At 53.3% G+C, this 25,831-nt stretch overlaps 2 protein-coding genes across 2 annotated transcripts; one reads left to right on the top strand and one right to left on the bottom strand.

Annotated features, from left to right (window-relative positions):
* Nucleotides 1-2,392: 2,392 nt before the first annotated feature.
* LOC128850591 (germinal-center associated nuclear protein-like) lies at nucleotides 2,393-6,777 on the bottom strand. Its single transcript, XM_054055549.1, has 7 exons — nucleotides 6,748-6,777; nucleotides 6,132-6,555; nucleotides 5,778-6,035; nucleotides 4,896-5,025; nucleotides 3,772-3,978; nucleotides 3,098-3,179; nucleotides 2,393-2,551 (listed from the first exon to the last, which is right to left on the bottom strand). The coding sequence occupies exons 1-7, from the start codon at nucleotides 6,775-6,777 to the stop codon at nucleotides 2,393-2,395; spliced, it is 1,290 nt and encodes a 429-aa protein (XP_053911524.1).
* A 7,965-nt stretch (nucleotides 6,778-14,742) lies between these two features.
* On the top strand, nucleotides 14,743-24,130 carry LOC128850593 (serine/threonine-protein phosphatase 1 regulatory subunit 10-like). Its single transcript, XM_054055551.1, has 12 exons — nucleotides 14,743-14,753; nucleotides 18,172-18,293; nucleotides 18,393-18,479; nucleotides 18,577-18,712; nucleotides 19,847-19,898; nucleotides 19,992-20,069; nucleotides 20,160-20,330; nucleotides 20,458-20,560; nucleotides 22,184-22,293; nucleotides 22,956-23,056; nucleotides 23,135-23,282; nucleotides 23,367-24,130. The coding sequence occupies exons 2-12, from the start codon at nucleotides 18,187-18,189 to the stop codon at nucleotides 23,576-23,578; spliced, it is 1,305 nt and encodes a 434-aa protein (XP_053911526.1). The 5' UTR covers nucleotides 14,743-14,753; nucleotides 18,172-18,186; the 3' UTR covers nucleotides 23,579-24,130.
* The last annotated feature ends 1,701 nt before the right edge of the window (nucleotides 24,131-25,831 follow it).

Raw genomic sequence — 25,831 nt, 5'->3', positions numbered from 1 at the left:
CAGCGGGTCCCCGGGCTGGCGTGGCTCTGGTGATGGCTTTTTGGTGCCCTTCTGGCAAGTGTGCCCACTCCCGGTGACACAGGAAGTGGGTACTATTACAGAAAGTGGAATATTTTCATTTTAGCTCAAGTAAAGCTTTGTCTAAGTCATTGTGTTCTTTGAAAGTTAAGCAGAATGTACTTCTGAGACCATGGTTTCTTTTTAGCAGTGTTTTTCCAGGCACTGTTCATTCTTTGGAGATGATAACATCTTGTGTTCCATGTGACCTGTGCTGAACAGATGTTTCTTCTTCTGTGATCCCCTTTGCTTGGCATTTTCTTGGATGGACAACAGGGACGAAGTGAGATCGTGCAGGGAAAAAATCAGGAGGGCTAAGGCCCAACTAGAAATCAAACTGGCTAAGTCTGTGAAAGATAATAAATCTTTCTACAAATACATTAACAAGAAAAGGAGGACTATGGAGAATATTCAGTCCCTATTGGATGCAGAAGGAACAACAGTGACAGGGGATAAGGACAAGGCTGAGATACTTAATGCCTTCTTTGCCTCAGTCTTTAATAGCAAGGGAAGTTTTTCCCTCTGTGTACAAACCCAGGAGATAGAGGAGCAGAATGAGGCTCCCATGATCCAAGAGGAGGAGGTTAGAGACTTGCTTGCCCACCTAGACACCCACAAGTCTATGGGGCCGGATGGGATCCACCCAAGAGTATTGAAGGAGCTGGCGGATGTCCTTTCCAAACCCATTTCCGTCATCTCCTAGCGGTCCTGGCTGACTGGGGAAGTTCCACTAGACTGGAGACTGGCTGATGTTGTGCCCATCTACAAGAAGGGTTGCAGAGAGGATCCGGGGAACTACAGGCCTGTCAGTCTGACCTTAGTGCCGGGGAAAGTCATGGAACAGGTAATCTTGAGTGCTATCATGAAGCACATGCAAGAGAACGGGGTGATCAGGCCCAGTCAACATGGGTTTACAAAAGGCAGATCTTGCCAAACTAACCTGATCACCTTCTATGACAAAATGACTCGATTACTGGATGGGGGAAAGGCTGTGGATGGAGTCTTCTTGGACTTTAGTAAAGCCTTTGACAGAGTTTCTCACAGCATTCTGCTTCAGAAACTGAAAGCTTCTGCCTCTGGCCTGGATGGGCGCACACTCTCCTGGGTTGAAAACTGGTTGGATGGCCCAGAGAGTGGTGGTCAATGGAGTTAACTCCAGCTGGAGGTCAGTTACAAGTGGGGTTCCCCAGGGCTCAGTACTGGGTCCAGCTCTGTTCAATGTCTTTATCAATGACCTGGATGAAGGCATTGAGTGCACCCTCAGCAAGTTTGCAGATGACACTAAGCTGGGAGGAAGTGTGGATCTGCTGGAGGGTAGGAAGGCTCTGCAGAGGGATCTGAACAGGCTGGACTGCTGGGCCGAGACCAATGGGATGAGGTTTAACAAGACCAAATGCCGGGTCCTGCACTTGGGGCACAACAACCCTATGCAGTGCTACAGACTGGGGAAAGAGAGGCTGCAGAGCTGTACAGAGGAGAAGGACCTGGGGGTAATGGTTGACAGCCGACTGAACATGAGCCAGCAGTGTGCCCAGGTGGCCAAGAAGGCCAATGGCATCTTGGCTTGTATCAGAAACGGCGTGACCAGCAGGTCCAGGGAGGTTATTCTCCCTCTGGACTTGGCACTGGTGAGACCGCACCTTGAGTACTGTGTTCAGTTCTGGAGCCCTCACCACAAGAAGGACGTTGAGGCTCTGGAACGTGTCCAGAGAAGAGCAACGAAGCTGGTGAGGGGGCTGGAGAACAAGTCGAACGAGGAGCGGCTGAGAGAGCTGGGGTTGTTTAGCCTGGAGAAGGGGAGACCTTATTGCTCTCTACAACCAGCTGAAAGGAGGTTGTGGAGAGGAGGGAGCTGGGCTCTTCTCCCAAGTGACTGAGGACAGGACAAGAGGGAATGGCCTGAAGCTCCGTCAGGGGAGATTCAGGTTGGATATCAGAAAAAAATTCTTCACAGTAAGAGTCATCGGGCACTGGAACAGCTGCCCAGGGAGGGGGTCGAGTCGCCTTCCCTGGAGCTGTGTAAGGAACAGGTGGATGAAGTGCTGAGGGACATGGTTTAAGGGAGTGTTAGGAATGGTTGGACTCGATGATCCAATGGGTCCTTTCCAACCTGGTGATTCTGTGATTCTGTGATTTTTCGTGGCCTTCTCTGGACCGGCTCCAACAGCTCCCAGTCCAAGCTGATCGCATCCTGGACTAACAGGTACAGCAATGAGGTCGCAGCACATTGTAAGCCATTAAAAAATTTATTAGCTACAAAACACATTTAACACAACCAAAAACAACCAAAAACAGTCTCGGGTTTTTCCCAGGAGCACTGGTGTCTCAGTTGCACTCAAATATTCACCATGTCAACCGGAGCAGAGAGGTGGAGCTCAGAGGCAGCTTCAGCCTCCTTTTTCGCTCTGAGGAGCTGCTGCAAGTGTTTCAGTCTGTCTGACAGTGTGGGGCTTGGCTCCTTCATCAGACGCTTGCAATCTTCTCGACTCACAGCCTGGACAGAAGGAAAAAAGAGAGAAGACTGAGAAAGAAGAAATACTCAGTAGCAACAAGAGACTTCTGAGCTTACTGGCTGTTCCCTTGCTTTTGAGAAGGACTACAGAGGCCAGCACCCTCCACCTCTGACGAGAAACAGCAAAAGCAGCTGTCCTGATATTTCTGTCCCAGCCTTCCTTTACCTAGGGGAAGGTGACCCGGAACAGCCATTCTCCAAGTCACGAGTGCAGCACCACAAGGGATCCCGTTATGACTGCCAGCAGCCAAAAGCATTAAGACCTGCAAAGATCTCTTACTCCAGATCTGCAGAAAGCATTCCCCTCCTTGGAAAGAAGGGATTTCCAAGGGGCAGGTTTTCAATTCTTTATTTCCCAAGTCAACTGAACACCGCACACCAAACCTCGAAAGGTTTTGCAAGTGTAGCAGTTTGGCAACTGCACTCCTCACAGCTATAGTTAATTCTCCGTGCCACCTGCTCTCACCTCTTGAGATGACACAGGACTCTTCACCAAAGGACAGGTGACAGCTGGGTTAGAGACCAGACACTGAGGTAGAGAGGAAGACCGATGAAAGCACCAAGGGGCTCCATGTCTTCGGCGAGACATCGGTGCAACTGTTCTTCAAACCTGGACAGAAAGATGAAGAGCACCAGTGAAATTGCAGCCTGGCTTTTCTCTTGTAACCAGTCGGTTAGCCAAGAGTTCAGGGTTCAGAGGTGACTGCAAGAAGGATCTGTCTGACATACTCCGCTGCTACGACAAAAATCCATCCGAGGAAGCTGTGGTACAGAAAGCAGCCGCACAGACTGAAGGCAGCAAAGATAAGAAACCCCTGGGCCAACCTTGGCTTTTGTTCTTCAGCTTTGCAATCTGTATTGCATACAGGCACCCAACTGACATCCCAGAGGACTTTACAGAGATTTATGGTACTGCAGAACATATAGACTACTGCACAAACTATACGGCTTTAGTATTGGTGCCTCGATTGACCACATACGGTTTCCAACCATTCCTCAAAGCTCCAAGTACTTCTACCACCCTGGATTGTCCCTGTGAGCTAGCAGGGAACTGCACCGCACTGACGTGCTTGATGAAACTGGAGATAGTCTAGGATGGTTCCTAGTAAAGCTAGACTTCAACTTCCATTACCTACAAGTTGGAAATTGTTTACAGTCCTGGGCCAGAGCCACAGGGAAAGGATGGCGCTCTGGGAACTCACCTCCTGCTTTCTCTTCTCTCCATTTGCAACCGTGCCAACAGACGCGCTGGGAAAAGCTCCTTGTCTGAGGCCGTCTCTGTGAATTCACCTGCACTGGTAAGGCTCTTTTGTTGACCTGACAGCACGCTCACGTCATATCCACATTGACCTGACATCTTGGAGATGCTATAGGGTTTCTTAGAAGACTTGGGACGTTTTATCCTTGACCTGAGCAAGAAGGAAAAAAACCAAACAACCAAACAAAAACACTGAAATCAGTATGAGTGTGTTGTTCTTTCCCTCCTGGCTTAAAGTTTGGAAATAGCAGGGAGTAAGAATTGATCACCTGGAGATGTAATTCTCTTGTAGCTGAGTCAAACGTTCCACCAGAGGAACTTGTGCAGAGGACTTGAAAGGAATTACTCTGACAGCGGCTGGAATTCACCCCAAAAGAAAGGTACGTACCCAACATATCCTGCTACAAACCAGAGCAGCAGACAAGCTTCCAAGAGCGAGGGGAGACTGGCTTCACCCTGAACAAAATTAGAGATGTAAGCCAGACCCTTGAGATCTCAAATACTTTAATGCCACAGAGCTCTGAAGCATCCTCCCTCTCCATCTCTGGCATTTCCTCTTAGCAGCAGGACTTTCCCGATGTCTTCCCACAAGCTGTGGAGAAAGCCTCCTTTGGAATTCAAAATGCTGCAAAATTAACACAATTGCTAAAGAGTAAATGTGCAAATCACCTAATACGTAATTCACGTGTCAGGGTCCAGGCTGCAAAATAAAGTGAATGTAAGGGAGGGGACACGAATAAACTAATTCCAAAGCCTCAGCACTCTTTTCTTTGGTAGAAGTTAATTTCTCCATTCATAATGCTTGAAGAACCTCCCAAGCAATCAGTTTGAGAGCCAAGTAATGCTGCAGAAGTAAAATCTGCATACTACCCTCTCTCTGCACACCCTTGTAGATCAGATGGGCACAATCATGTTCTAGGAAGATGCCACACGCCGCTTTTCAGCCTGCTGTCGCCACTGTGCTCATGGTAGGGTCCCTGAGCAACCTCATTGGAGCTCACTGAGCAAAGGATGGCACAATGGACAGCTGAATGCTACTCCCCCAGGCAGTGCCAGCACCTGTCTCACCTCTCATGGCCCTGCCAGATCTCCTCCTGTGTGCGCAGCCTGGCTTGTTCCCATGCAAAAGGGAGAGTGAAGTTCTTCAAATGCTCCTCGAAGAAGTACACACGAATCTGACCATCGTCACTTACTGCTTCTGTAAATAAAACCAAACCAAACGTTTGCTGTCAAAATTTTTTCCCCTTCTGATGAAAAACTTGGCATTAAAAAGCCAACTCGAAGAAAAATTGTGTGCTCACTTTCAAGTAGCTTTAAGACATAACTTCCATATCAAAAGGAGCCTTCTTGGGCTGCTTTAGTGTTCGACAAATACTAGATTACTGGGGAAAGTTGGAAAACCCTGCTTTGTCTTCATTTTAAAAATTCTAGTGCGTCCAAGCTCAGTGGGTTTAGCGCTAAAAGAGATTGCCTATACTTAAGCCGCACAGGGCACCAAAAGAACCCTACGCAGTTGAAAGGCAAAAGAATCCAAGACATACTTCATTAACCCATGGAAGTGCTCGTTAACAGTGGCAGCTTGCGATCTCAGCTGACCGGTGCTTACGAGGCTTCTGAGGGACCAATTCTCAGCTTTGGGTTGAACGTAAACTCTCTTCTGTTGGGAGAGGAGGGCTGAAAGACACTGACCATATCCCTCTTCTTCCATGCAGGGACAAGATTTTCCAGCACAAGATCAGGCCAAGTCATAAGCCACACTAAATATGCACTCTGAAGAGCAGAGACGTGCAGTAAAGCACAGTGTCATTCCGCAGCGTGAATGAGAGGACCAAGAGCAGAATTCCCTCCCTGTTATGTATCACTAACTGCCACATATAAAGGCACACCTGTCAAATCTTAAATACAGCTGCACAAGAAGCATCATCCATGCTGTGGAAGGACATGCGATACCTGGAGCAATCGGCAGTTCGGGTGGTTTCCAATCTCTCAGTTTATGATCAATGCAGGCTGCCAAGATAGCATCCCAAGGGATGTCATCAACAGAAGGTCCATCTTCATCAGAGTTCCCAGATGTGTTGTCCTCCCACTTCTGGTAAGTTTTGCTCAGCAGATTCTCCACTTGAGACAGGATCAGTGGTCGAGTGCTGGACGAACTAGCAATCCGAGACGCATACTGGAGAATCATGTGGCAAACAGGACGCCAAGGAGCTACGGATTAAAACCAAATCAAATTGAAAGAATTTGTGACAGAGCCAAACCACCCACCTTACAGCCAGACAGTTCAACACAGTGCAGAGCACGTACCACCTAATGGAGGCAGATCTAGGTAGGGGATCTGGAAGAACAGCACAGCCTTTTTCAGCCAGGCCAGATGATCAGGCATGTTCCAGTGCAGGTGAGGCAACAGCTTGTTACCCCCAGGCTCTGAAAACTCAGTAATAGGCCAGGACAAGTCACAAAGATGCTCCGAGGATGCCACATCAGAAAGAAACTGCAGCACACTGTTGTACAGCTCAATGATGACCCCAGGCTCCTGAGACGGCAAGCCAGCTGAACGCCTCTCTTTCCAGTCACGGTAGAAGCGCGTGCCAAATTCACATGCAATCCCATCCTCGACATACTCCTGAATCATCTGACTGCAGAGCTCAAGGCAATTAGGGTACTGGGAAACCAGCCAGCCAACAGCCTTGGAGATCCCAAGGAGCACTAGGGGTGGGTTTAGGGGGCACTGGGGGGTGGATTGGGGGGCTGGGGAGCACTAGCGGTGGGTTTTGGGGGCACTGGGGGGTGGATTGAGAGGCTCGGGGGGATTTGGAGTGGGATTCGTTACAGGGGGCTCAGGGAACACTAAGGGGTTTGGGGGCGCTCAGGGTGGATTTGAGGGACTCTGGGGAGGCTCAGGGAGGATTTGGGGTGGCACAGGGGAGTGGTTTGGGGGGCTGGGGTTCATTATGGGGAGCTCAGGGAACACTGAGGGTGCTATGAGGGTTTGGGGGAGATCTCAGGGTGGATTGGGGGGGCTCTGAGCCCCCCCCCCAGCTCAGCCCCCCCTCCACAGGCGTCGACTTTGGCTACGAGGGGCAGGAGCTGCTCTTCAAGAACCTCGACTTCGGTATCGACATGAAGTCATGAGGTGAGGAACTGAGGGGGCCCTATGGAAATGGGGGAGACCCCCAGAGACCGCCCCCAGTAACTTGGGGTGCTGGGGACCCCCCCTTACCCTCCCCCCAGTTTGCATCGTAGGCCCCAACGGCGTGGGGAAGAGCACACTGCTGCAGCTGCTCACTGGGAAGCTGACGCCGGTAGGGACCCCCAAAATGTGGGGGGGGATACCCGCAGAAAGTGGGGTTCTTCAACCAACAGGCGGCTGAGCAGCTGCGGTTGGAGGAGACAGCGGCCGAGTACCTGCAGCGCAGCTTCAACCTCCGCCACCAGGATGCCCGCAAGTGCCTCGGCCGCTTCGGCCTCGAGGGGCACGCGCACACCCTGCAGATCGCCAAGCTGTGCAGTGGGGGCACCGGGGGGGACAGGGATGGGGTTGGGGGCAGCCCTGCACCCCAAGAGATCGCCAAGCTGTCCGGTGGGGGGAGAGAGGGATATTGGGGGACACACAGGGACATTGGGAGGGGGATAGTGATGGGGGGGGACACAGCCCTGCACCCCACAGCCCTTCTGCCCGCCCTGAGTCCCCCCTGACCTCCCCAGGTGGGCAGAAGGTGCGGACGGTCTTTGCAGAGTTGGCGTGTCATGAACCCGACGTCCTCATCCTGGTGAGACCCCCCGAAACCCCCCCGGGGGAGACTTCCATCACCCAGAGTCCCCCCAAACCCCCCTTGGGGGGGACTCCCATCACCCAGAGACCCCCCCTTACGCCCTCAAATGGGATTCCCCCATTCCCCAGGTCCCCCCTCACACCCCCTCAGTGGGATTTTCCCCCTCCCCATCCTCCCCCATGGGGTGTTGTCCCTCCCCCAGAAGGGGTCCCCTCAGGCCCCTCCCTCCCCCCTCACCCTCGACCCCCCATGGGGGGTCCCCCTCCCACAGGTCTCCCCTCCCCCTTGGGGTTCCCCTCTGCCCCCCCATAATGGAGTGTCTGCCTCATTCACTCCTAAACCCCCTCCATGGGGTCCACCTCTCAGCCCCCCAATAATAGAGTACATGCCCCTCCCATTCCGCCCTCACTCTCCCCAACCCCCAGGGTCCCCCCACTCTCCAGCCCCCCCCATTTCCCCCTCACCCCACCTCCATGGGTTTCCCCTCACCCCCCTATCCCCGTTAACCCCTCCTCCATGGGGTCCCCCCCTCACCCCCTGCCCTCCCCCCAGGATGAACCCACCAACAACTTGGACATCGAATCCATCGACGCATTGGCCGACGCCATCAATGAATACCGTGGAGGAGAGGGACGGGGGGGTTGGTTTTTGGGGGTTCGTGGCACGTCCTCAGCACTGACGGTGTCCCCTCAGCCATCATCATGGTGAGCCACAACTCGCAGCTGATCACCGAGACCAGCTGCCAGCTCTGGGTGGTGGAGGAGCGCAGCCTCAGCCAGATCGACGGCGACTTCGAGGACTACAAGCGTGAAGTGCTGGAGGCGCTTGGCGAGGCCGTGGTGGTGGCGGCGCGGCCCCGTGACTGAGCGACCAGTAAACCACAGCAGGCAGAACGTGGCATCGTCAGTAGGGGCCAGGGTGAACGGGAGCGCAGGGTCCTCAGTAGGGGCCAGGGGGAACGGGGACCAGGGGCTCGAGTCAATGCCATTGGTAGGGACCAGAGTGAACAGGACCCGTTTGACCGTCATCGGTGGGGACCAAGCTGAACACCACTGGTACCCTTCAATGAGCGTCACCCGTAGAGCCCAGAGTGGATGCCGTCAGTAGGTGCCAGGGTGAACCCCACCTTGCATGACTGCCACCAGTAGGAACCAGTGAGTCCCAGCAGTAGGGTCCAGTGTGGGCTTCAGCACAACCACCACCAGTAGGTTCCAGAGTGAACACGACCAGTCTCTGCGCACAGTGGGCTTCAGCCCAATGACTGTCAGTAGGTTCCAGAGTGAACGCGGTTGGTTTTTGCACAATTTATTATTGATGTACAAAATATACAAAAGGAGGGGAGGGGTGGGCACAGGCCCCTCCCCCCACTGAGTTTTCACAGAAAACAGCGCCCGGCACAGCCCGTGTCCCCCGCCCAAATCCTCCCCCCGTGAAGTCCCCCCCATACCGTCCCCTCCAGTAGTGGCGCATCGGGGGGCAGAAACTGCCCCCCATGAGGTGGGGGGCCATTAGTCCAGGAGGGGAATTAGTGAAGGTGGAGTCAATGAATTGCAGGTGGGGGCAGATCAAAACCTCTCCAGCACTGCCGGACACCTTTATTATGGCTTCTGTGAGGCCTCTACAATGCTCCAGCGCTGAGACAGAACCCGTCCCCGGGCGCAAATCCATCCCAGAGCTGTAAAGAATATCCTCCTCCCTCGGGGCAGAATTGGCCCCAAAACAGCTGCAAACTCACCCTTTGGGGCAGAATTGGCCCCGAAACAGCTGCAAATTCACCCTTTGGGGCAGAATTGGCCCCAAAACAGCTGCAAACTCACCCTTTGGGGCAGAATTGGCCCCGAAACACCTGCAAATTCCCCCCTCCAGGCAGCATTGGCCCTCAAACAGCTGCAAATTCACGCTGTGGGGCAGAATTGGCCTCAAAACAGCTGCAAATTAACCCTTTGGGGAAGAATTGCCCCTCAAACAGCTGCAAATTCACACTTTGGGGCAGAATTGGCCCTGAAACAGCTGCAAATTCACCCTTTGGGGGAGAATTGGCCCTTCATACAGCTGCAAATTCACCCCTTCGGGGCAGAATTTGCCCTGAAACAGCTGCAAATTCACCCTTTGAGGCAGAATTGGCCCCAAAACAGCTGCAAATTCACTCTTTGGGGCAGAATTGGCCCCAAAACAGTTGCAAATTCATCCTTTCGGGCAGAATTGGCCCCAAAACAGCTGCAAATTCACCCTTTGAGGCAGAATTGGCCCCAAAACAGTTGCAAATTCACCCCTTTGGGGCAGAATAGGCTCCAAAACAGTTGCAAATTCATCCTTTCGGGCAGAATTGGCCCCAAAACAGCTGCAAATTCACCCTTTGGGGCAGAATTGGCCCCAAAACAGTTGCAAATTCATCCTTTCGGGCAGAATTGGCCCTTCATACAGCTGCAAATTCACCCTTCGGGGCAGAATCGACCCTCAAACAGCTGCAAATTCACCCTTCCGGGCAGAATCGACCCTCAAACAGCTGCAAATTCACCCTTTGGGGCAGAATTGGCCCCGAAGCTACTGCAAACTCACCCTTTGGGGCAGAATTGGCCCCAAAACAGTTGCAAATTCACCCTTTGGGGCAGAATTGCTCCCTCACAGCTGTCCGCCCCCCCCCCACTTCCTCCCCCAACACTTGACTCCCTTTGTACTAATTCCCCCCCGAAATTAATTGCCCCCCAACCTCATGGAGGGGCAGTTTTCCCCCTCCGTTGCACCTCTGCCGGGGGGAAGAGTATTGGGGGAGACTCCGCAGGGGGAGTATTTGGGGGGCAGAATGATCATTTTGCCCCCACCCAATTAATTTACTCCCCCTGCACTAATTCCCCCCTACTTAGATTAATTGCCCCCCATCTCATGGGGGGGGGCAATTTCTCTCCCCTCTTGCACCACTGCTGGGGGGGAGAGTAATGGGGGGGACCTCGCTGGGGGGAGTATTTGGGGGCAGAATGATCTCTTTTTGGGGCCAATTCTGCCCCGAGGGGGGAATTTGCAGCTCTGGGGGAGGTTTTTCCCATGAGAGGAGGATATTATTTACAGCTCTGGGATGGATTTGCGCCGGGGGAGGGGTTCGGTCTCAGCGCTGGAGCGTTGTAGAGGCCTCACAGAAGCCATAATAAAGGGGTCCGGCAGTGCCGGAGGGGTTTTGGCAAAGCCATGGGGTCGTGGCAGTGCCATGGAGGTGTTGGTGATGCCAAAGGCTCTGGTAGTGCCAAGGGGGTGTTTGGCAATGCTGGCGATTCTGGCAGCATCGGGGTCTGGCAAAGCTGGGGGGACTCTGTGCCGGGGGTGGGGGGGGGCGCTGTGGCGGTGCCAGGGAGCTCCGGCACTGTCGGGAGGGTGGATGGCAAAGGCCAAGGGGATCGTGGCAGTGTCAGGGGGTTGTTTGGTGATGCCAAAGGCTCTGGCAGCGCCAGGGGAGGGGTTTGGCGCTGCCAGGGGGCTCTGTCACTGCCAAGGGGGGTTTGGCAGTGCCGGGGGGCTCTGATAGTTCCGGGGGGCTCCAATAGTGCTGGGGGGATCCAGCAGTGTCGGGGGGCTCCAATAGTGCTGGGGGGGTCCAGCAGTGTCGGGGGGCTCCAACAGTGCCAGAGGGGGTTTGGCAGTGCCGGGGGGATCCGACAGTGCCGGGGGGCTCTGACAGTGCCAGGGGGGTTTGGCAGTGCCGGAGGCTCTGGCAGCGTCAGGGGAGGGATTTGGCAGTGCCAGGGGGCTCCAGCACTGCCAAGGGGGGGGTTGGCAGTGCCGGGGGGCTCCGATAGTGCCGGGGGTGTTAGAAAACATTAATTTAGCTGAAGAATTAGGGCTTAATTAAAATAAGATTAAAATTATAGGTTCTGTATATTGTATCAGCATTTGATAGAGATTGTGTATACTTGATATAAATCTGTTTGAAGAACAATCCGGTGGTTAGAAAAAGAATAGAAATGGGATATATCAAAGTAGGTATGGAACCGGGTGATTATTGGCAGATGGATTTTGTAGAATTGCCTAAAAGTCAAGGATACAGGTATTTATTAGTTGGAGTTGACACTTTTTCTGGATGGCCGGAAGCCTTTCCTTGTCGCACCAACCAAGCTAAGGACACAGCGAAATGGCTCCTGCCAGAGATTATTCCAAGATTTGGGGTGCCCCTAGGCCTATCGTCAGATAGGGGACCACACTTTGTAGCAGCTATAGTTCAAGAGGTAAGCAAGATGTTAGGAATCTCTTGGAACCTCCATACACCGTGGAGACTACAGTCAAGCGGACAAGTAGAAAAGATGAATCAGACAATTAAGTGGCAAATCAGTAAAATATGTCAGGAGGGTAAAATTAAATGGCCACAGGCGTTACCAATAGCACTCCTAAGGATAAGAATTAAGCCAAGTGCCCCCTCAGCCCCCCAAGTGCCCCCAGGGCCCCCCCCAGCTGCCCCCTCCTCACCCGTGTGCGTGGGGTGGAAGATGACGCCGGAGTGCGGACAAATGAACTGGTCCAGGAGCTTCACGTTGGGGGGGGGGGAAGAGGAAAAAGGGGTGGGAAGAGGAAAAAGGGGGGGGTGGGAAGAGGAAAAGGGGAAGAGGAAAAGGAGGGAGCGAAGAGGAATAAGGGGGGGTGGGCAGGAAGATGAAAAGAAAAGGGGGAAGAAAGGTGAGAAAAAAGAAGAGGAAAAGGGGAGGAAAAGGAAAAGAGAAGAAAAGCGGAGAGGAAAAGGTGGGTAGAAAGAGGAAAAAGGGAGGTGGGAAGAGGAAAAGGGGGAAGGAAGGTGAGAAAAGAAGAGGAAAAGGGGAGGAAAAGAGATGAAAAGTGGAGAGGAAAAGGTGGGTGGAAAGAGGAAAAAGGGAAGTGGGAAGAGGAAAAGAAAAGGGGGAAGGAAAAAGAGAAAAAAGTAAAGGAAAAGAAAACGAAAAAGTGGGAGGAAAAGGAAAAGAGAAGAAAAGTGAAAAGGGAAAGGTGGATGGGGAGAGGAAAAGGGGGCATGGGAAGAAGACAGAAAAGGGGGAAGGAAGGAGAGGGAAAAAAAGAGGAAAACGGGAGGAAAAGGAAAGAGTGGGAGGAAAAGAAAAAAAGGTGGGGTACAAAGAGGAAAAGGGGGTGGAAAGAGAATACACCGTCAATTGTGTACGCCTTACACGCCCTAAGCAAGCGGCTGGGCGGAAAAGATGAACCATTTGATTAAGTGGGCAATTGTAAAATCGAGGCAAGAAGCTGGATTGCCCCGACCTCAGTCGTTACCTTTGGCCCTACTGAGAGTTAGAACGAAGCCAAGGAAGGATCGAGTATTTGAAATATTGCATGGAAGACCTCATGATATACAAATGGGTCCAACACCGCAAATTGGAAATGAGGTATTGTCTGAAGACGTGATAAGTTTACAAAAACAGCTCCAAAAGGTTGAACGACAGATCTTGGGACGTCGAGCGCGAGGTCTTGACGGATCAATTCAAAACACTGTGCCAGGCGATCATATATATGTCAGATCTATTTCAGACTCATCTTTGGAGCCAAAGTGGGAAGGGCCCTTCCAAGTTCTACTAACATCTCGTACCGCAGTCGGGATTGAGGAACACGCATCGTGGATACATCGTACCAGAATCAAGAAGGCTCCTTCGCCACGATGGGAATCAACACTGACTGGACCCCTAAAGCTCCGAATCCAGCGAAAGGATGGAAAATAACTGTGTTTATCATACTGGAATTATCAGTAGAAATAGATGAAATTTGGAAACAGCCAAAGTCTTGCATGGTGTAACCTTAGATGAAACCTCGTAAGGGTTTTCAGAACTGTGGGAGAAATTAACTTCTTGGTTACCTGATTTTACCTGGCTAAAACAATTATTTATTGCTACGATAGTTACGATCATCTTCTCAATTCTAATCTGTCTTATGCCGCAATGCTTTAAGTATTTTGTTTGACTGCTCGAGGAAATGGTGTTCCGTAGGCAGAAGAATTTGCTTCTGAATTTGCCAGAGGACGTTAATGGGGTGAGGGGGGGGGTGGTCACGCTGTGTGACGCACGCGTGCAGGGCGGGGCTGCCTATAAAAGGCCGCGTCCCGTTGCCCCTGGTGCCACTCTGAGTTGGCGTAGGTGGGTTCGGGAGCGCTGTTGCGGCGCGGGGCGGGCGGGAGACGCCCTTCAACCCCGATTTTTCCCTCTTTTAAACGCTCTAAGGAAGCCTTTACTAACACCAAGGCTCCCCTTTTCCCTTCCCTGTTGCGGGGGGGCCGCGCCCTTCGCCCTTTTCCTCCGCGGTGAGGAGAAACCGACACCCCCCCCGACCCCCCCCCCGCAAGGGCGATTTATTGGCTTTTTATTCTTTCCCCACTTCCCTTTCAAGACTTAAATTCTTCCCGGGGATCACGACTGTTAATCATTTCGTGTCTTTTCTTCTTTGCTTCTAATTTTTTGTTCCCATTATTTCAATTTATTTATTATGAACCCCCCCCACCCCCCCGTTTCTCTTTTGTTGATTTTCTTTTTTTTATTTATTTTAATTTTTTTTTACGTTTTTGTTCCTTTTTTTTTCCCTGCTCCAGGTTTGTGGTCGCTCTTTTCGAGAGAGACGCTGTCGCCTTTGCAACGAGAAAATAACAGCAGACAAAACCATATCATACAAAACGGTACAAAAACCCATACAGAAATATACCGAGAAAAAAAACAACAAACACAAAACCAACAAAGACAAAAGGGGGGAAAGGACACGTTTTCTTCCCCCCCTTTCCCGGTGCTGTGGAAGAGCTGCCAGCGCAGCCTCCGTCCTTTGGACTGTCCTTGGAAGCCGTTCCAAACTCGAAGGAAACTGCCACTCTCAAAACATATTCTCCCTCTTCTTTGCCCCCAGAAAACAAAGGTAGAAATCCCTTTTTTTTAAAAAAAAAAAAAAAAAAAAAAAAAAGAAAAAAAAAAGCAGCTTTTTAAATCCTTTTTCCATCATTTAGCTTGAAAAAAACTCAGCCTTTTAGGGGGAAAAACAAAACAAACAAACACTTAGAAAAACCCATCAAGCTGCAAAACAAACAAACAAAAGAAGTTGCTGCGTTTTTAAACCCATCACCAAAACCAATTGCTTTTTCGCTCTGACACCACCACCAATACCAAAATCCAAACCTTGAAGTGCTGTAGGTGAGAAAAATTGTTGGATAGTAAGTGTTGAATTTTCAACCAGCTGAATTCCCCTCAAAAAAACAAATCCAATTCCCCCCCCCCCCCCCCGAAAACTCCTTTATTTGTCCTCAAAAGAGCAAAAAATGGGAGGAAGAGCCCCGAGTGTGCTTGAGGAGGACGTGGGCTTTGCTGCAAAGTGGTTAAAACGTGGAATTTGGGGGTATTTTGTTCAGAAACAAGGTGTGGGAGCCGGTGGGTCGGTGAGCTCTCACACAAAACCCAAAAGGGACCCACAAAAAAATCAACAAAACACCCCAAATCGCTTGGTTTTGGCGGGGAGGGGGGAGATGGAAAATTTGAGGGGGAGGGAGTTGAGGGCTGGTGATGGGGGGGGTGGGGGGGGGAAAAGGGGGGGGAGAAACCCGATCGAGCAATCTGTACATAAAGATTGCGGGGCGGCTCTGGAAACGCAGCGGATCTGGGGCGGTTCGGGGCGATTCGATGTTCAAACAATGATTTAGATTTTTATTTTTTAAGTGCCATTTTAGGATTGTTTTGCGCAGAGGAAATGCTGGGGAGGGGGGGTAGCAATAAAGCTTGCGAGGCAGGCTTGGCTTTACCCAAAAAAAAGAAAAAATTGCTTTTTTTCAAGCAAAAAGTCAGGGTTGGCGTTAAAAAAAAACCAACCAAATTTCCCCCCCCGCCCCCCGATCACCCCCAAAAAATAATGCAGCTGCGGAGCTCCAGGGCCAAGATGGCGCAGCCGCTCGCGCGCGCTTTGTCTTCTAGTTTTTCACCTTTAAAAGTCATTTTTCTTCTTCCCCCTCCCTTTTTTCTCTCCCCTTCAATATTTTGATGTTATTTATTTCATTGCAGGTTTTGGGGGGGGGCAGCTCTGCAGCCCCTTTTTTTGTATTTGGTGAAAGGGGGGTGGGGGGTGCTGATGGTGGTCGTGGGTGTCGCAAATCGTGAATCCCGTCGGATTTAATCGCTGTTAATTGGCATCGAGGTCGCGTGGTGGTGGAGGTGGGGGGGTCGTTTGATTTTGCTTTGATATCTGTATCGTGTGTATGTGTGTGTACCCCCCAAGTATTAAAAAAACCCAAACCCAATTTTTGGTTGATTTTTGTCGGCTTCTAAGATGGCGCCTGGCCTCACCAACGGCTGATGCAACCGGCAAACCCCTCCCACCGCGCTCCGCTGGGGTCCCCTGAATCCCCCCAAATCCCAATGAACCCCCCCCCGGCTTTCGTCCGCAGGCTCCCGTTGCTGTAGAGCGATCCCGCTGCTTCCTGTGGTTCTGCCAAAAATCCCCTTTTTCCTCCTCAAAAAAAACCCAGGATTCGGTTGAGTTTTTATAATTTTTTACCCTTTTTCTTTTTCCCCTTTTCTCTATTTTTTAGGGTTCATAGGGAAAAAATAATTCAACATCCGCAAGGAATTTAATCTTGAATTTATTGTGACAGGGCAATGCTATCACTGGGCTTTCCTCCCCCCCCAAAAAAAAAACCCTCTGCTTTTTGGAGGGGGCGCACCCCCAAAAACCTCGCTCGTTAATTTTTTTTTTACCGATTTACCCTGAATTTGCCCCGTTTTGGCAGTGCAGAGGTGCAGGCTTAGGAAGCGAAGGGAACTTGGTTTTACCTCAGCAAAAGGGAGGGGAACAACTGCAATCCGCCCCGTGAGCAACAAAACCTTTCTGGTCTTAATTACATTTCACAACCTTCATTTCAATGGGATTTTTTAATTACCAAAAAAACCCAAAAATCTCCCTTTTTTTGTTTTTTTTTTTTTTGTTTGTTTTTTTCCCTCTTCCCATCCATCTTCCCGGTGCATGCGGACGCTGCGCTGGGTTGGGAGCTTGGGTTATTTTTATCCGCCCCCCCCCCCTCCTCGCTCCGGCCAACCGCTCGACACCCAAATCTGAAGGATTTTGGTGAAAAGTGGAGGGATTTAATCAAAATAATGAATTTTAGCAACAAAATGATTAAATTTTTAGTTCATTTCCTCCCAAATTAAGCCTTTTGCTTCCCAGTGCTGTGCCCAGTGGTAGCATTTCCCATTTTTGGGGGGGACACAAGTTGTAGCCCCCCCTTCACCTGTGGTTTCAGGGTCTGTGACTCCCCCCATTTGCCAAAAATGGGCTTTTGTCCCCCCAAAAAGCTGTTTTATGGGGGAAAAATGAGCAAAACCGGTGTCCAAATGTGTGTCGGGGGGTCAGGCCTTGCTTGGCCATTGCTGGCAGGGCCAGACAAAGCTGGGGTACCCCCTCCCCTAAAATGGGGGATGCCCTCCACCCTCCCCAGGTGATTTTTTTTTTACCCCTCGGGGAGGGGGGGAATGTTGGGGGGCTTTGGGCTTTTTGGGGTCCCCCCCAAACCCCTTTAACCACCCCCTCGTGGTATTTGAGCGCCGTCACCCCCACTATGGGGCTGTTGGGTCACTTTGCTTCTCTGTGAACCCCCCGAAAAAAGGGAAGGGGGACCACAAAATGAAGGGGAACCTCCCCAAATTGATGGGGGGGGGTCGTGTACCCCCCTTTGTGTCCCCCATTAACCACAAGGCTCATCCCACGGGGGGGGTCAAAGGTTGTAGAGGACTTTGTGCTTCCAAAAAGGCCAATTTGGGGTAAAATCTATTGCCCTCATGGCTTTTAATTGTGGGTTTTGGGTTTTTTTTTTTGAGGGAGGGGGATATTTTGGGGGGGTTTGTGCTGGAATTAACTTGCTTTTGTGTCGTTTCAGAGGGGCGGCTGCTGCCTGGCTTGCTGACCCCCCCAAAAAATACACCCAGAAAATGGGAAAGGGGGGGCCCTGCCGCCTGTATCCTTTAATCAACCTTGAAGGGGGAACTTAACTGGTTTTAATTATTAGTCAGCTAATTAATAGGCAATGGTAATTAATTCATGGATTTAATTGCGGCCTGTATTGTGGGGGTGACACCCCTAAATCTTGCGCCGTCATCCCTGTCCCCCTCACCCTTGCGCCGCCGTCCAATGCGTTTGTCACCTCGGTGCCTCGTTAAGCACCGACTCATTAATTAACCCTGGAGGTAGAACTGTGTGTGGTGAAATATGGGGCTGCTGTGTACCCCTCGACCTTCGTGCTGCGTCCGATGTCACCCCGAATCCTTGTCCTTGTCCCCCTGGGAAACACGAACAAGGGTCCACTTTGTCACCTCGACGGGGAGGAGGGGGGTGGTGAGACCCCCCCCCCTTAGTGTCCCTTGGGGGTCCCCCTGGACCCCCCCTCCTCACAATAGCTGCATTTTGGGGGTGTTTCCTCCCATTTTGGGGTTGAAAAATGTTTGTTTGGTATCGTCAGCCTTTGGAAAGGCATGGGAATTGGGGAGTGGGGAGGGGACAAAGGGCTGGTGGGGATGTAGGGGGTTTTGGGGGGGCACAGGGTGTTGTCACCACTGTCCTAACCCCCCTTCTCCTCCTTTTCCCACCCCTAGAAGGGTATTTCTGCCATGGGCTCCGGCCCGATTGACCCCAAAGAGCTCCTGAAGGGCTTGGATTGCTTCCTTGGCCACGATGGCGAGGTCAAGAACATGGACAGCATCTCCAAAATCTTCAAGTGAGTCCCCCAAAAAAGTCCCCTGTCTCATGTCCTGTCCCCCCTAATGTCACCGCGGTGTTTTGGGGGGGCTCTAACGCCTCATTTCTCGTTAACCAGCTTGATGAAGGATGCGCAGAAGCTTGTGAGTCGCTGCATCTACCTGAACATCCTGATGCAAACACAGTCGCAGGACATCCTGGCCAAGTACGAGCGGCGCGGGACGGGATCTGGGGGAGTTTGTTGGGGGGTAAATCGCCCCGGCCTGGCCGGATCCTGATGGATTTCCCTCTCTCCCACCCAGGTTTATCCGGATAGGAGGCTACAAGCTGCTCAACACCTGGCTGACGGCTGCCAAAGCCTCCAACAACGTCGCCTTCCTGCAGCAGATCCTCCTTACCCTGCAGCACTTGCCACTCACCGTGGATCACCTCAAACAGGTTGGGGTTAACCTCCCTGTCTGCCCTCCAGTGCGGCTTTTGGGTCCCCATGAATGGGGTTTATTGTTCTCTTGGATGGGTTTTTGGGTCCCCAGGCTGATTTTCGAGTTCCTTTGGTTGATTTTTGGGTCCTCCCAAGTGGCTTTTGTCTCTTTGAGGTGGCTTTTGTGTCCCTCTAGTGGCTTTTAGGTCTCCCTGAGGTGGCATTTATGTCCCCAGAAGGGATTTTGATCCCCTTAGGGAGCTGTTTGGGTCTCCCTGGGTGATTTTTATGTCCTCGCGGGTGGCTTTTGTGTCCTCACTGTAGCTTTTGTGTCACTTGGCAGGTTTTTGTCTCCCCCCCCAAGGTGTCCTTCGGGTCCCCTTGAGTGATTTTTGTGTCTTTCTGCGTGGTTTTTGTGTCCCACAAGATGGCTTTTGGGTCATGTGGGAGCTTTCTGTCTGCATAAGTGGCTTTTGTGTCCTGAAGGGGGCTTTTGGGTCACTTTGAGTTGCTTTTGATCCCCTTGCTGATTTTTATGTCCTCCCAGGGTAGCTTTTGTCTCCCTTGAGTGGCTTTTGGGTTTCCAGCAGGGCTGTTAAGTCCCTGAAGGTGGCTTTTGAGTCCCTGGGCTGGCTCGAGTCCCCTTTGAGTAGCTTTTGGGTCCCTTCAGGTGTTTCTTGTGTCCTCCTGTGTGGTTTTTGGGTTGTGTGGGGGCCTTTTGTCTCCATGAGGTGGTTTTTGGGTCCCCTTGAGTGGCTTTGGATCGCTTTGGGTGATCTTTGTGTCCTCCTGCTGTGGCTTTTCTCTCTCTGGGATGGCTTTTGAGTCACCTGGGGGGGCTTTTGGGTCACCTTGGGGACTTTTAGAGTCCCCTAAGGTGACTCTTAGGTCCCCTTGGGTGCTTTTGTCTCCTGGGGGGCTTTTATGTCCTCCGGGGTAGCTTTTCAGTCCCTCATGGGTGGCTTGTGTCCCCACCGAGATGGCTTTTGCATCTTCTTCGGGTGTTTTTTGTGTTGCCAGAGTGACTTTTGAGCCTTCTTCGATGACACTTGGGTTCCCCGAGGTGACTTTTGGGTCACCCAGGTGGAGTTTGAGTTCCCTTAAATGCCTTTTGCTCCCCTCACCTCTCACCCCCATCTCCCCTTTTCCAGAACAACACAGCCAAGCAGGTGAAACGACTCAGCAAATCGCATGACAATGAAGGTGAGCACCCCTAAAACAAACACCCTTCAGATCCCCCAAAAGAACCCCCCAACATCCCCCCAGCCCCCTACTTTAACCCCTTCTCTCCTGCAGAGCTGCGCCAACTTGCTGCCATCCTCGTCAGTGACTGGATGGGTGTCATCCGTTCCCAGAGCAGCGTCCAGCCCGCTGGTGAGCCCCCGCACTACGCTCCTCTTCTCCCCCACCTCTGTCCTCCACCACCGTCTCACCCTTTCTCCCCCCTCTCTTTCATCCCTCCAGAACGTGACAGAAAGCGACGAAGAGAGGAAACCAAAAGCAAAACGGTTGTCCAAGAGAAACCCCAAGAAACCAAAGCTGAGGCTAAAGCCGAGGAGGTGCCAGAGAAGAAGCGGGAGAAACCCAAATCTCTGCGCACCACGGCGCCCAGCCATGCCAAGTTCCGCTCCACTGGTAATTCCTCCTCCGGCTGCGCAGTGTTTTGGGGCTGTTTTGGGGATTTGGGGGAACTTGAAGGGTGCGGTCGCTCCTGGGATGCTGCAAGGGGACAGACTGACAGCGATTCCCCCCTCCAAAACAGGTCTGGAGATGGAGACACCTTCGTCAGCGCCCGCGAAGAAAATGAGCTCTGCTTCGGGCGCTGATAAATACGGCCTGAAACCAATGCCCATCAAGAGGCAAAAGTGAGTTGGGGATGGAGATGAGGAGTCTTGAGCTGCTGTTGGGGGTCTGGGGGCAGCTTTTGCAGGTCTTGGAGCCGCTTTTGGGGGCCTTGGAGCCAATTTGGGGGGCTTGAACACACTCCTACATTCTTGAAGCCACTTTTGGGGGTCTTGGGGCAGCTTTAAGAGGTCTTGGAGCCTATTTTAGAGAGCTTGAACCCGCTCTTGGATCCTTGGAGCCTATTTTGGAGGGCCTGGACCCACTCTTGGGTCCTTGGAGCCACTTTTGTGAGGCTGGAGGCAGCTTTGGTGGGCTCAGAGCAGCTCGTAGGGATCTGGAGGTGACTTTTGGGGGGGCCTTAGAGCTGTTTTGGGAGATTTGAGGCTGCTTGGGGGGATCTGGGGATGGCTTTGCGGCATCTTAGAGCCATTTTGGGTGTCTTGGGGCTCCTTTTAGGGAACTCTGATCCGATTTGGGGGGGCATGGGGTCTGGTTTTGGGGTCTCTCTGACGTGTTCCTGCTCCGCAGCGTCTCGGTGTTGTCTGGAGAGGCTGCTCCAGCCAAGAAGAAATATAAACCGCTCAACACGGCGCCCAATGCCGCCAAGGAGATCAAAATGAAGACCATTCCCCCTCAGCGTGAGTGGAGCCTTTGGGGGGCATTTTGAGGAGCCTTGGGGACAATTTGGGTTCTTTCGGGGAGTGATTTAGGCCCTTCTTGGGGGGCACTTTTGAGTGGCACCTGGGTGCCATTTTGGAACATGCTTTGGGTGCCAAGAAAACCCCAAGAGAAACCCCAAGAAACCAAAGCTGAGGCTAAAGCCGAGGAGGTGCCAGAGAAGAAGCGGGAGAAACCCAAATCTCTGCGCACCACGGCGCCCAGCCATGCCAAGTTCCGCTCCACTGGTAATTCCTCCTCTGGCTGCGCAGTGTTTTGGGGCTGTTTTGGGGATTTGGGGGAACTTGAAGGGTGCGGTCGCTCCTGGGATGCTGCAAGGGGACAGACTGACAGCGATTCCCCCCTCCAAAACAGGTCTGGAGATGGAGACACCTTCGTCAGCGCCCGCGAAGAAAATGAGCTCTGCTTCGGGCGCTGATAAATACGGCCTGAAACCAATGCCCGTCAAGAGGCAAAAGTGAGTTGGGGATGGAGATGAGGAGTCTTGAGCTGCTGTTGGGGGTCTGGGGGCAGCTTTTGCAGGTCTTGGAGCCGCTTTTGGGGGCCTTGGAGCCAATTTGGGGGGCTTGAACACACTCCTGCGTTCTTGAAGCCACTTTTGGGGGTCTTGGGGCAGCTTTAAGAGGTCTTGGAGCCTATTTTAGAGAGCTTGAACCCGCTCTTGGATCCTTGGAGCCTATTTTGGAGGCCTGGACCCACTCTTGGGTCCTTGGAGCCACTTTTGTGAGGCTGGAGGCAGCTTTGGTGGGCTCAGAGCAGCTCGTAGGGATCTGGAGGTGACTTTTGGGGGGGGCCTTAGAGCTGTTTTGGAAGATTTGAGGCTGCTTGGGGGGATCTGTGGATGGCTTTGCGGCATCTTAGAGCCATTTTGGGTGTCTTGGGGCTCCTTTTAGGGAACTCTGATCCGATTTGGGGGGGTCTGGGGTCTGGTTTTGGGGTCTCTCTGACGTGTTCCTGCTCCGCAGCGTCTCGGTGTTGTCTGGAGAGGCTGCTCCAGCCAAGAAGAAATATAAACCGCTCAACACGGCGCCCAATGCCGCCAAGGAGATCAAAGTGAAGACCATTCCCCCTCAGCGTGAGTGGAGCCTTTGGGGGGCATTTTGAGGAGCCTTGGGGACAATTTGGGTTCTTTCGGGGAGTGTTTTGGGCCCTTCTTGGGGGGCACTTTTGAGTGGCACCTGGGTGCCATTTTGGAACATGCTTTGGGTGCCATTTTAGGTCCTTTTGGGGTTCAATTTGAGTGGGTTTGGGTGCCACCTGGGTGCTGGTTTTGGGGATCATCTGGGGGGGTTGGGTGGCACCTCCCCCCTCCCACTGCCAAGGGGACATTCCTGAACGCCCTCGCTTGAGGGCCATTTGGGTCCTTTTCAGGCAATTTAGGTCCTTTCTGGGCGACTTAGGTCCCTTTTTGGGGCCGATCCGAGTCCCTTTTTGGGGTTGATCCGAGTCCCTTTTTGGGGCCGATCCGAGTCCCTTTCTGGGCTGATTTGTGTCCCTTTTTGGAGTTGATTCGTGTCCCACATTCAGGGCCAATCTGTATCCCTTTTCGGGGCCGATCCGTGTCCCTTTTGGGTGATGGATGTCCTTTTCAGGCAATTTGTGACCTTTTTTGGGGCGACTCGTGTCTTTTTGGGGAACACACTTTGGGTACCTTAGTTGGGGACAATCTGGGTGGTTTTGGGCTCTGTTTTGGGATCAGTCTGGGGGGTTTTGGTGACGCTTCCCCCCTTACCGCAGCCATGGAAGGCCTCGGCTTCCTGGACGCCCTCAACTCGGCTCCCGTCCCCGTCATCAAAATCAAGAAGAAGAAGAAGGTACTGTCCCCAACAGCCACCAAGGTGAGGGGGGCGCCTCTCGGGACAGTGGGGTCCCCCCCGATCCTGAATGCCCCCCAACAGCCTCTCTTTGCCCCTCAGCCCAGTCCCTTCGAGGGGAAGCCGCCCATCAAAGCCACCTCGGCCAAACCCTCCTCCCCGGAGCCCAGCGCTGCGGTGGAGGTGATGGAGACGGAGCGTCCTGGCACGCCGGTGCCAGCCGTGGAGGTGCCAGAGCCGATGGAGTTTTGTGAGTCAAGGAGGATGAGTTGGAAGGGGAAACAGCGGCGGCAGGGGTTACACTGGGAGCTGAGCCCCCTGGTTCCTCCCACAGGCTTGGCCGAGAGCAGCATGGACATCAGATCCATGGGAAACCAACCATTGGAGAGCGGGCCGATGGCCAAGAAAGCCCGCAAGAAGAAGAGAGTGAGCTGGGCCGAGGAAGGGAAGCTCTGCAAATACTTCTACTTCGAATGGGACGAGACAGAACGAGGTGAGCCCCGTGCCTTCCCCCCTCCCTGCCACCTTCGCGGGATCTGGGGGTGACGCCGCTGTTTTCCCCGGCAGTGAACGTCAACAAGATGAAGGGCTTTGCCGAAGCGGCCAGGTGGGAGATGTTGAAGGACCGGGTGGCGTTTGACACAGCGCGGTGCCTCAGCCATGACACCATGGAGGAGAAGGTGCCGTGGGTTTATCCCCGGCTCCTCGATCTCCCCGCGCCCCTTGTCGTTCCGGGCAGCGGCAGCCGTGAGCGCTTCACGCAGGCCGAGCGTGAGAAGGGGATCCTACAGGAGATCTTCCTGTCCAAGGAAAGGTGAGCGGATTCCCACGGGATCCCTGGGGAAGAGCACGCTCTTGACGCCGGATTTGGAGCCGTGGAGTCCCTCTTGCCTTGCAAGGAGAGGCGAATCCCTCAAGGGATCCCCTGCATCAGGGTGGGGGTCCCCAGAGATCCCTTGGATCAGGGTGGGGAGTCCCTAGAGATCCCTTGGGATCCCTTGGATCAGGGTGGTGCCCTGATCCCCTTCCCAAGCCTTAACAGGGTGAATCCTTCCCGATGCCAGGATCCACAGGGGTGTCCTGGGTGGAGGTGGTGCACGGCAGCTGGGATCCCTGAGGCACGGCAGCTGAGACCCACTCACCAGGGTCTGGGGATTCCCTGGGATCAGGCACATGCAATCCTTGTACTGAAGGATGAGCCTGGAGCTGAGATCCCTGCGATCCCTTGGGATCTGCCACTGGGGACATCCCTGTGCATCTGCTGCGGGAAGTTGGGAGCACTGGGATTGGTGGGGTTGGAGGGTCCTCCTTGTGGGAGGATCCACAGGGATCCAGGGCTGGGCAGACGCACTGTTGGAGTCTGGATCCCTTGGGATTGGGATCTCTGTGGATCCGGAGGGAATTTGGAGCCCAGATCCCCAAGGATTGAGAGCTGGGGGGTGCATTTTGAGTCCTAGATCCCTGGTCTGGAGCCCAGATCCTCTGGGATCTTCGGGGGTTGGAAGGGGAGAGTTCATCCCTGAGGATTTGAATGGGGGGGTCAGGGGTCCCCTGAGATCCCTAAGGATACAGAAATAGGGAGGGACGTTTCTGAAGCCCAGATCCACTGAAATCCCTAAGGATCTAGAAATAGGGAAGGAGGTTTCTGAAGCCCAGATCCGCTGAGATCCCTGAGGATCCAGAAATAGGGAGGAGGTTTCTGAAACCCAGATCTGCTGAGATCCCTGAGGATCCAGAGCCAAGGGGGAGAATTGTGGGAGCCAGTTACCCCACGGATCCAGAGCTGGGGCCCAGACCCCAAGGATCTGGAGCCAATGGGATCCCTAGGGATCCACAGTCTTTGGGGGTCACCCAGGATCCTTGGGATCTGGAGTCTTGGGGGAAAAAGCACTAGGGTTTTGAGGCTCTCAAGTCGGAAGTCGCCATTGGGGCTCCAGATCCCTGAGGATCCCCTGGGAGGTAGAAGGTGACACTGGATTCCCTGGATCCACTGAGCCCCTCCTTTTCCTCTGCCCCCCAACAGCGTTCCTCACAGCCCCCGTGAGCCAGATCGGGACTCCTGTGAGCCGCTGCCCCCCAAGTTGATCCCCTTGGATGAGGTAAGTGCCGTTTCGGAGCCGACTGGGAGCCGTTTTGGTCTTCTGTGTCTTCATGGCCCCCCAAACCCACCCCAATGTGTCCCATGTGCCCCGCCAGGACTGCTCAGCTGAGGAGGTGGTGTATCCAAACACCATGGATACCAGCGTCGCCTCCCCCGCGGCCGATGCCAGTGCTGGGGCCAAGCTGCCGCCCGTGCTTGCCAACCTCATGGGCAGCGTCGGGGCTGGGAAGAGCCCCCAGGGCCCCGCGCCCGCCACCACCATCAACATCCAGGAGATCCTCACCTCCATCATGGTAATGGAGACCCCGAAACAGGGACCCCCACCTCCCCCAGGGACCCCGGAATAGAGGAAACCCCCTTGCCTGACCCAGAGACCCTGAAATGGGGATCCTCGCCTCCCCCAGGGACCCTGGAATGGAGGAAACCCCCTCCCCGCCTCCCCCAGAGACCCCGAAAAGGGGACCCCTGTCTCCCCCAGGGACCCCGGGATGGGGGAACCCGCCCTCCCCTGCCTCACCCAGAGACCCCAGAAGGGGGGGAACCCCCCTCCCCTGCCTCCCCCAGAGACCTCAGAATGGGGGAATCCCCTCCCTGCCTCCCCCAGACACCCCGGAACAGGGGAACCCCCCAGCTCAGAGACCCCAGAACTGGGGGAGCCCCCTCCCTATCCAGAGGCCCCACCTGTGCTTAAAAGTGCT

This window comes from Cuculus canorus, unplaced genomic scaffold (genome assembly GCF_017976375.1).
Source record: "Cuculus canorus isolate bCucCan1 unplaced genomic scaffold, bCucCan1.pri scaffold_108_arrow_ctg1, whole genome shotgun sequence".
In the NCBI taxonomy this organism is placed as follows: Eukaryota; Metazoa; Chordata; class Aves; order Cuculiformes; family Cuculidae; genus Cuculus; species Cuculus canorus.
Note: the sequence above shows the minus strand (reverse complement) of the source record. Positions and strands in the feature narration are given on the sequence as shown.

Excerpts from the sequence above, each read along its gene's own strand:
- LOC128850591 (XM_054055549.1), bottom strand. The coding sequence starts at position 6,777 with ATGAACCCCAGCCCCCCAAACCACTCCCCT. Across the intron at positions 6,556-6,747 it reads GCCCCCCAAACCACTCCCCT|TGCCCCCTAAACCCACCCCT; the intron begins GTGCCACCCCAA and ends TCCACCCCCCAG. Across the intron at positions 6,036-6,131 it reads AGATCTGCCTCCATTAGGTG|CTCCTTGGCGTCCTGTTTGC; the intron begins GTACGTGCTCTG and ends TTTAATCCGTAG.
- LOC128850593 (XM_054055551.1), top strand. The coding sequence starts at position 18,187 with ATGGGCTCCGGCCCGATTGACCCCAAAGAGCTCCTGAAGGGCTTGGAT. Across the intron at positions 18,294-18,392 it reads AGCATCTCCAAAATCTTCAA|CTTGATGAAGGATGCGCAGA; the intron begins GTGAGTCCCCCA and ends CTCGTTAACCAG. Across the intron at positions 23,283-23,366 it reads GCCAGAGCCGATGGAGTTTT|GCTTGGCCGAGAGCAGCATG; the intron begins GTGAGTCAAGGA and ends TTCCTCCCACAG.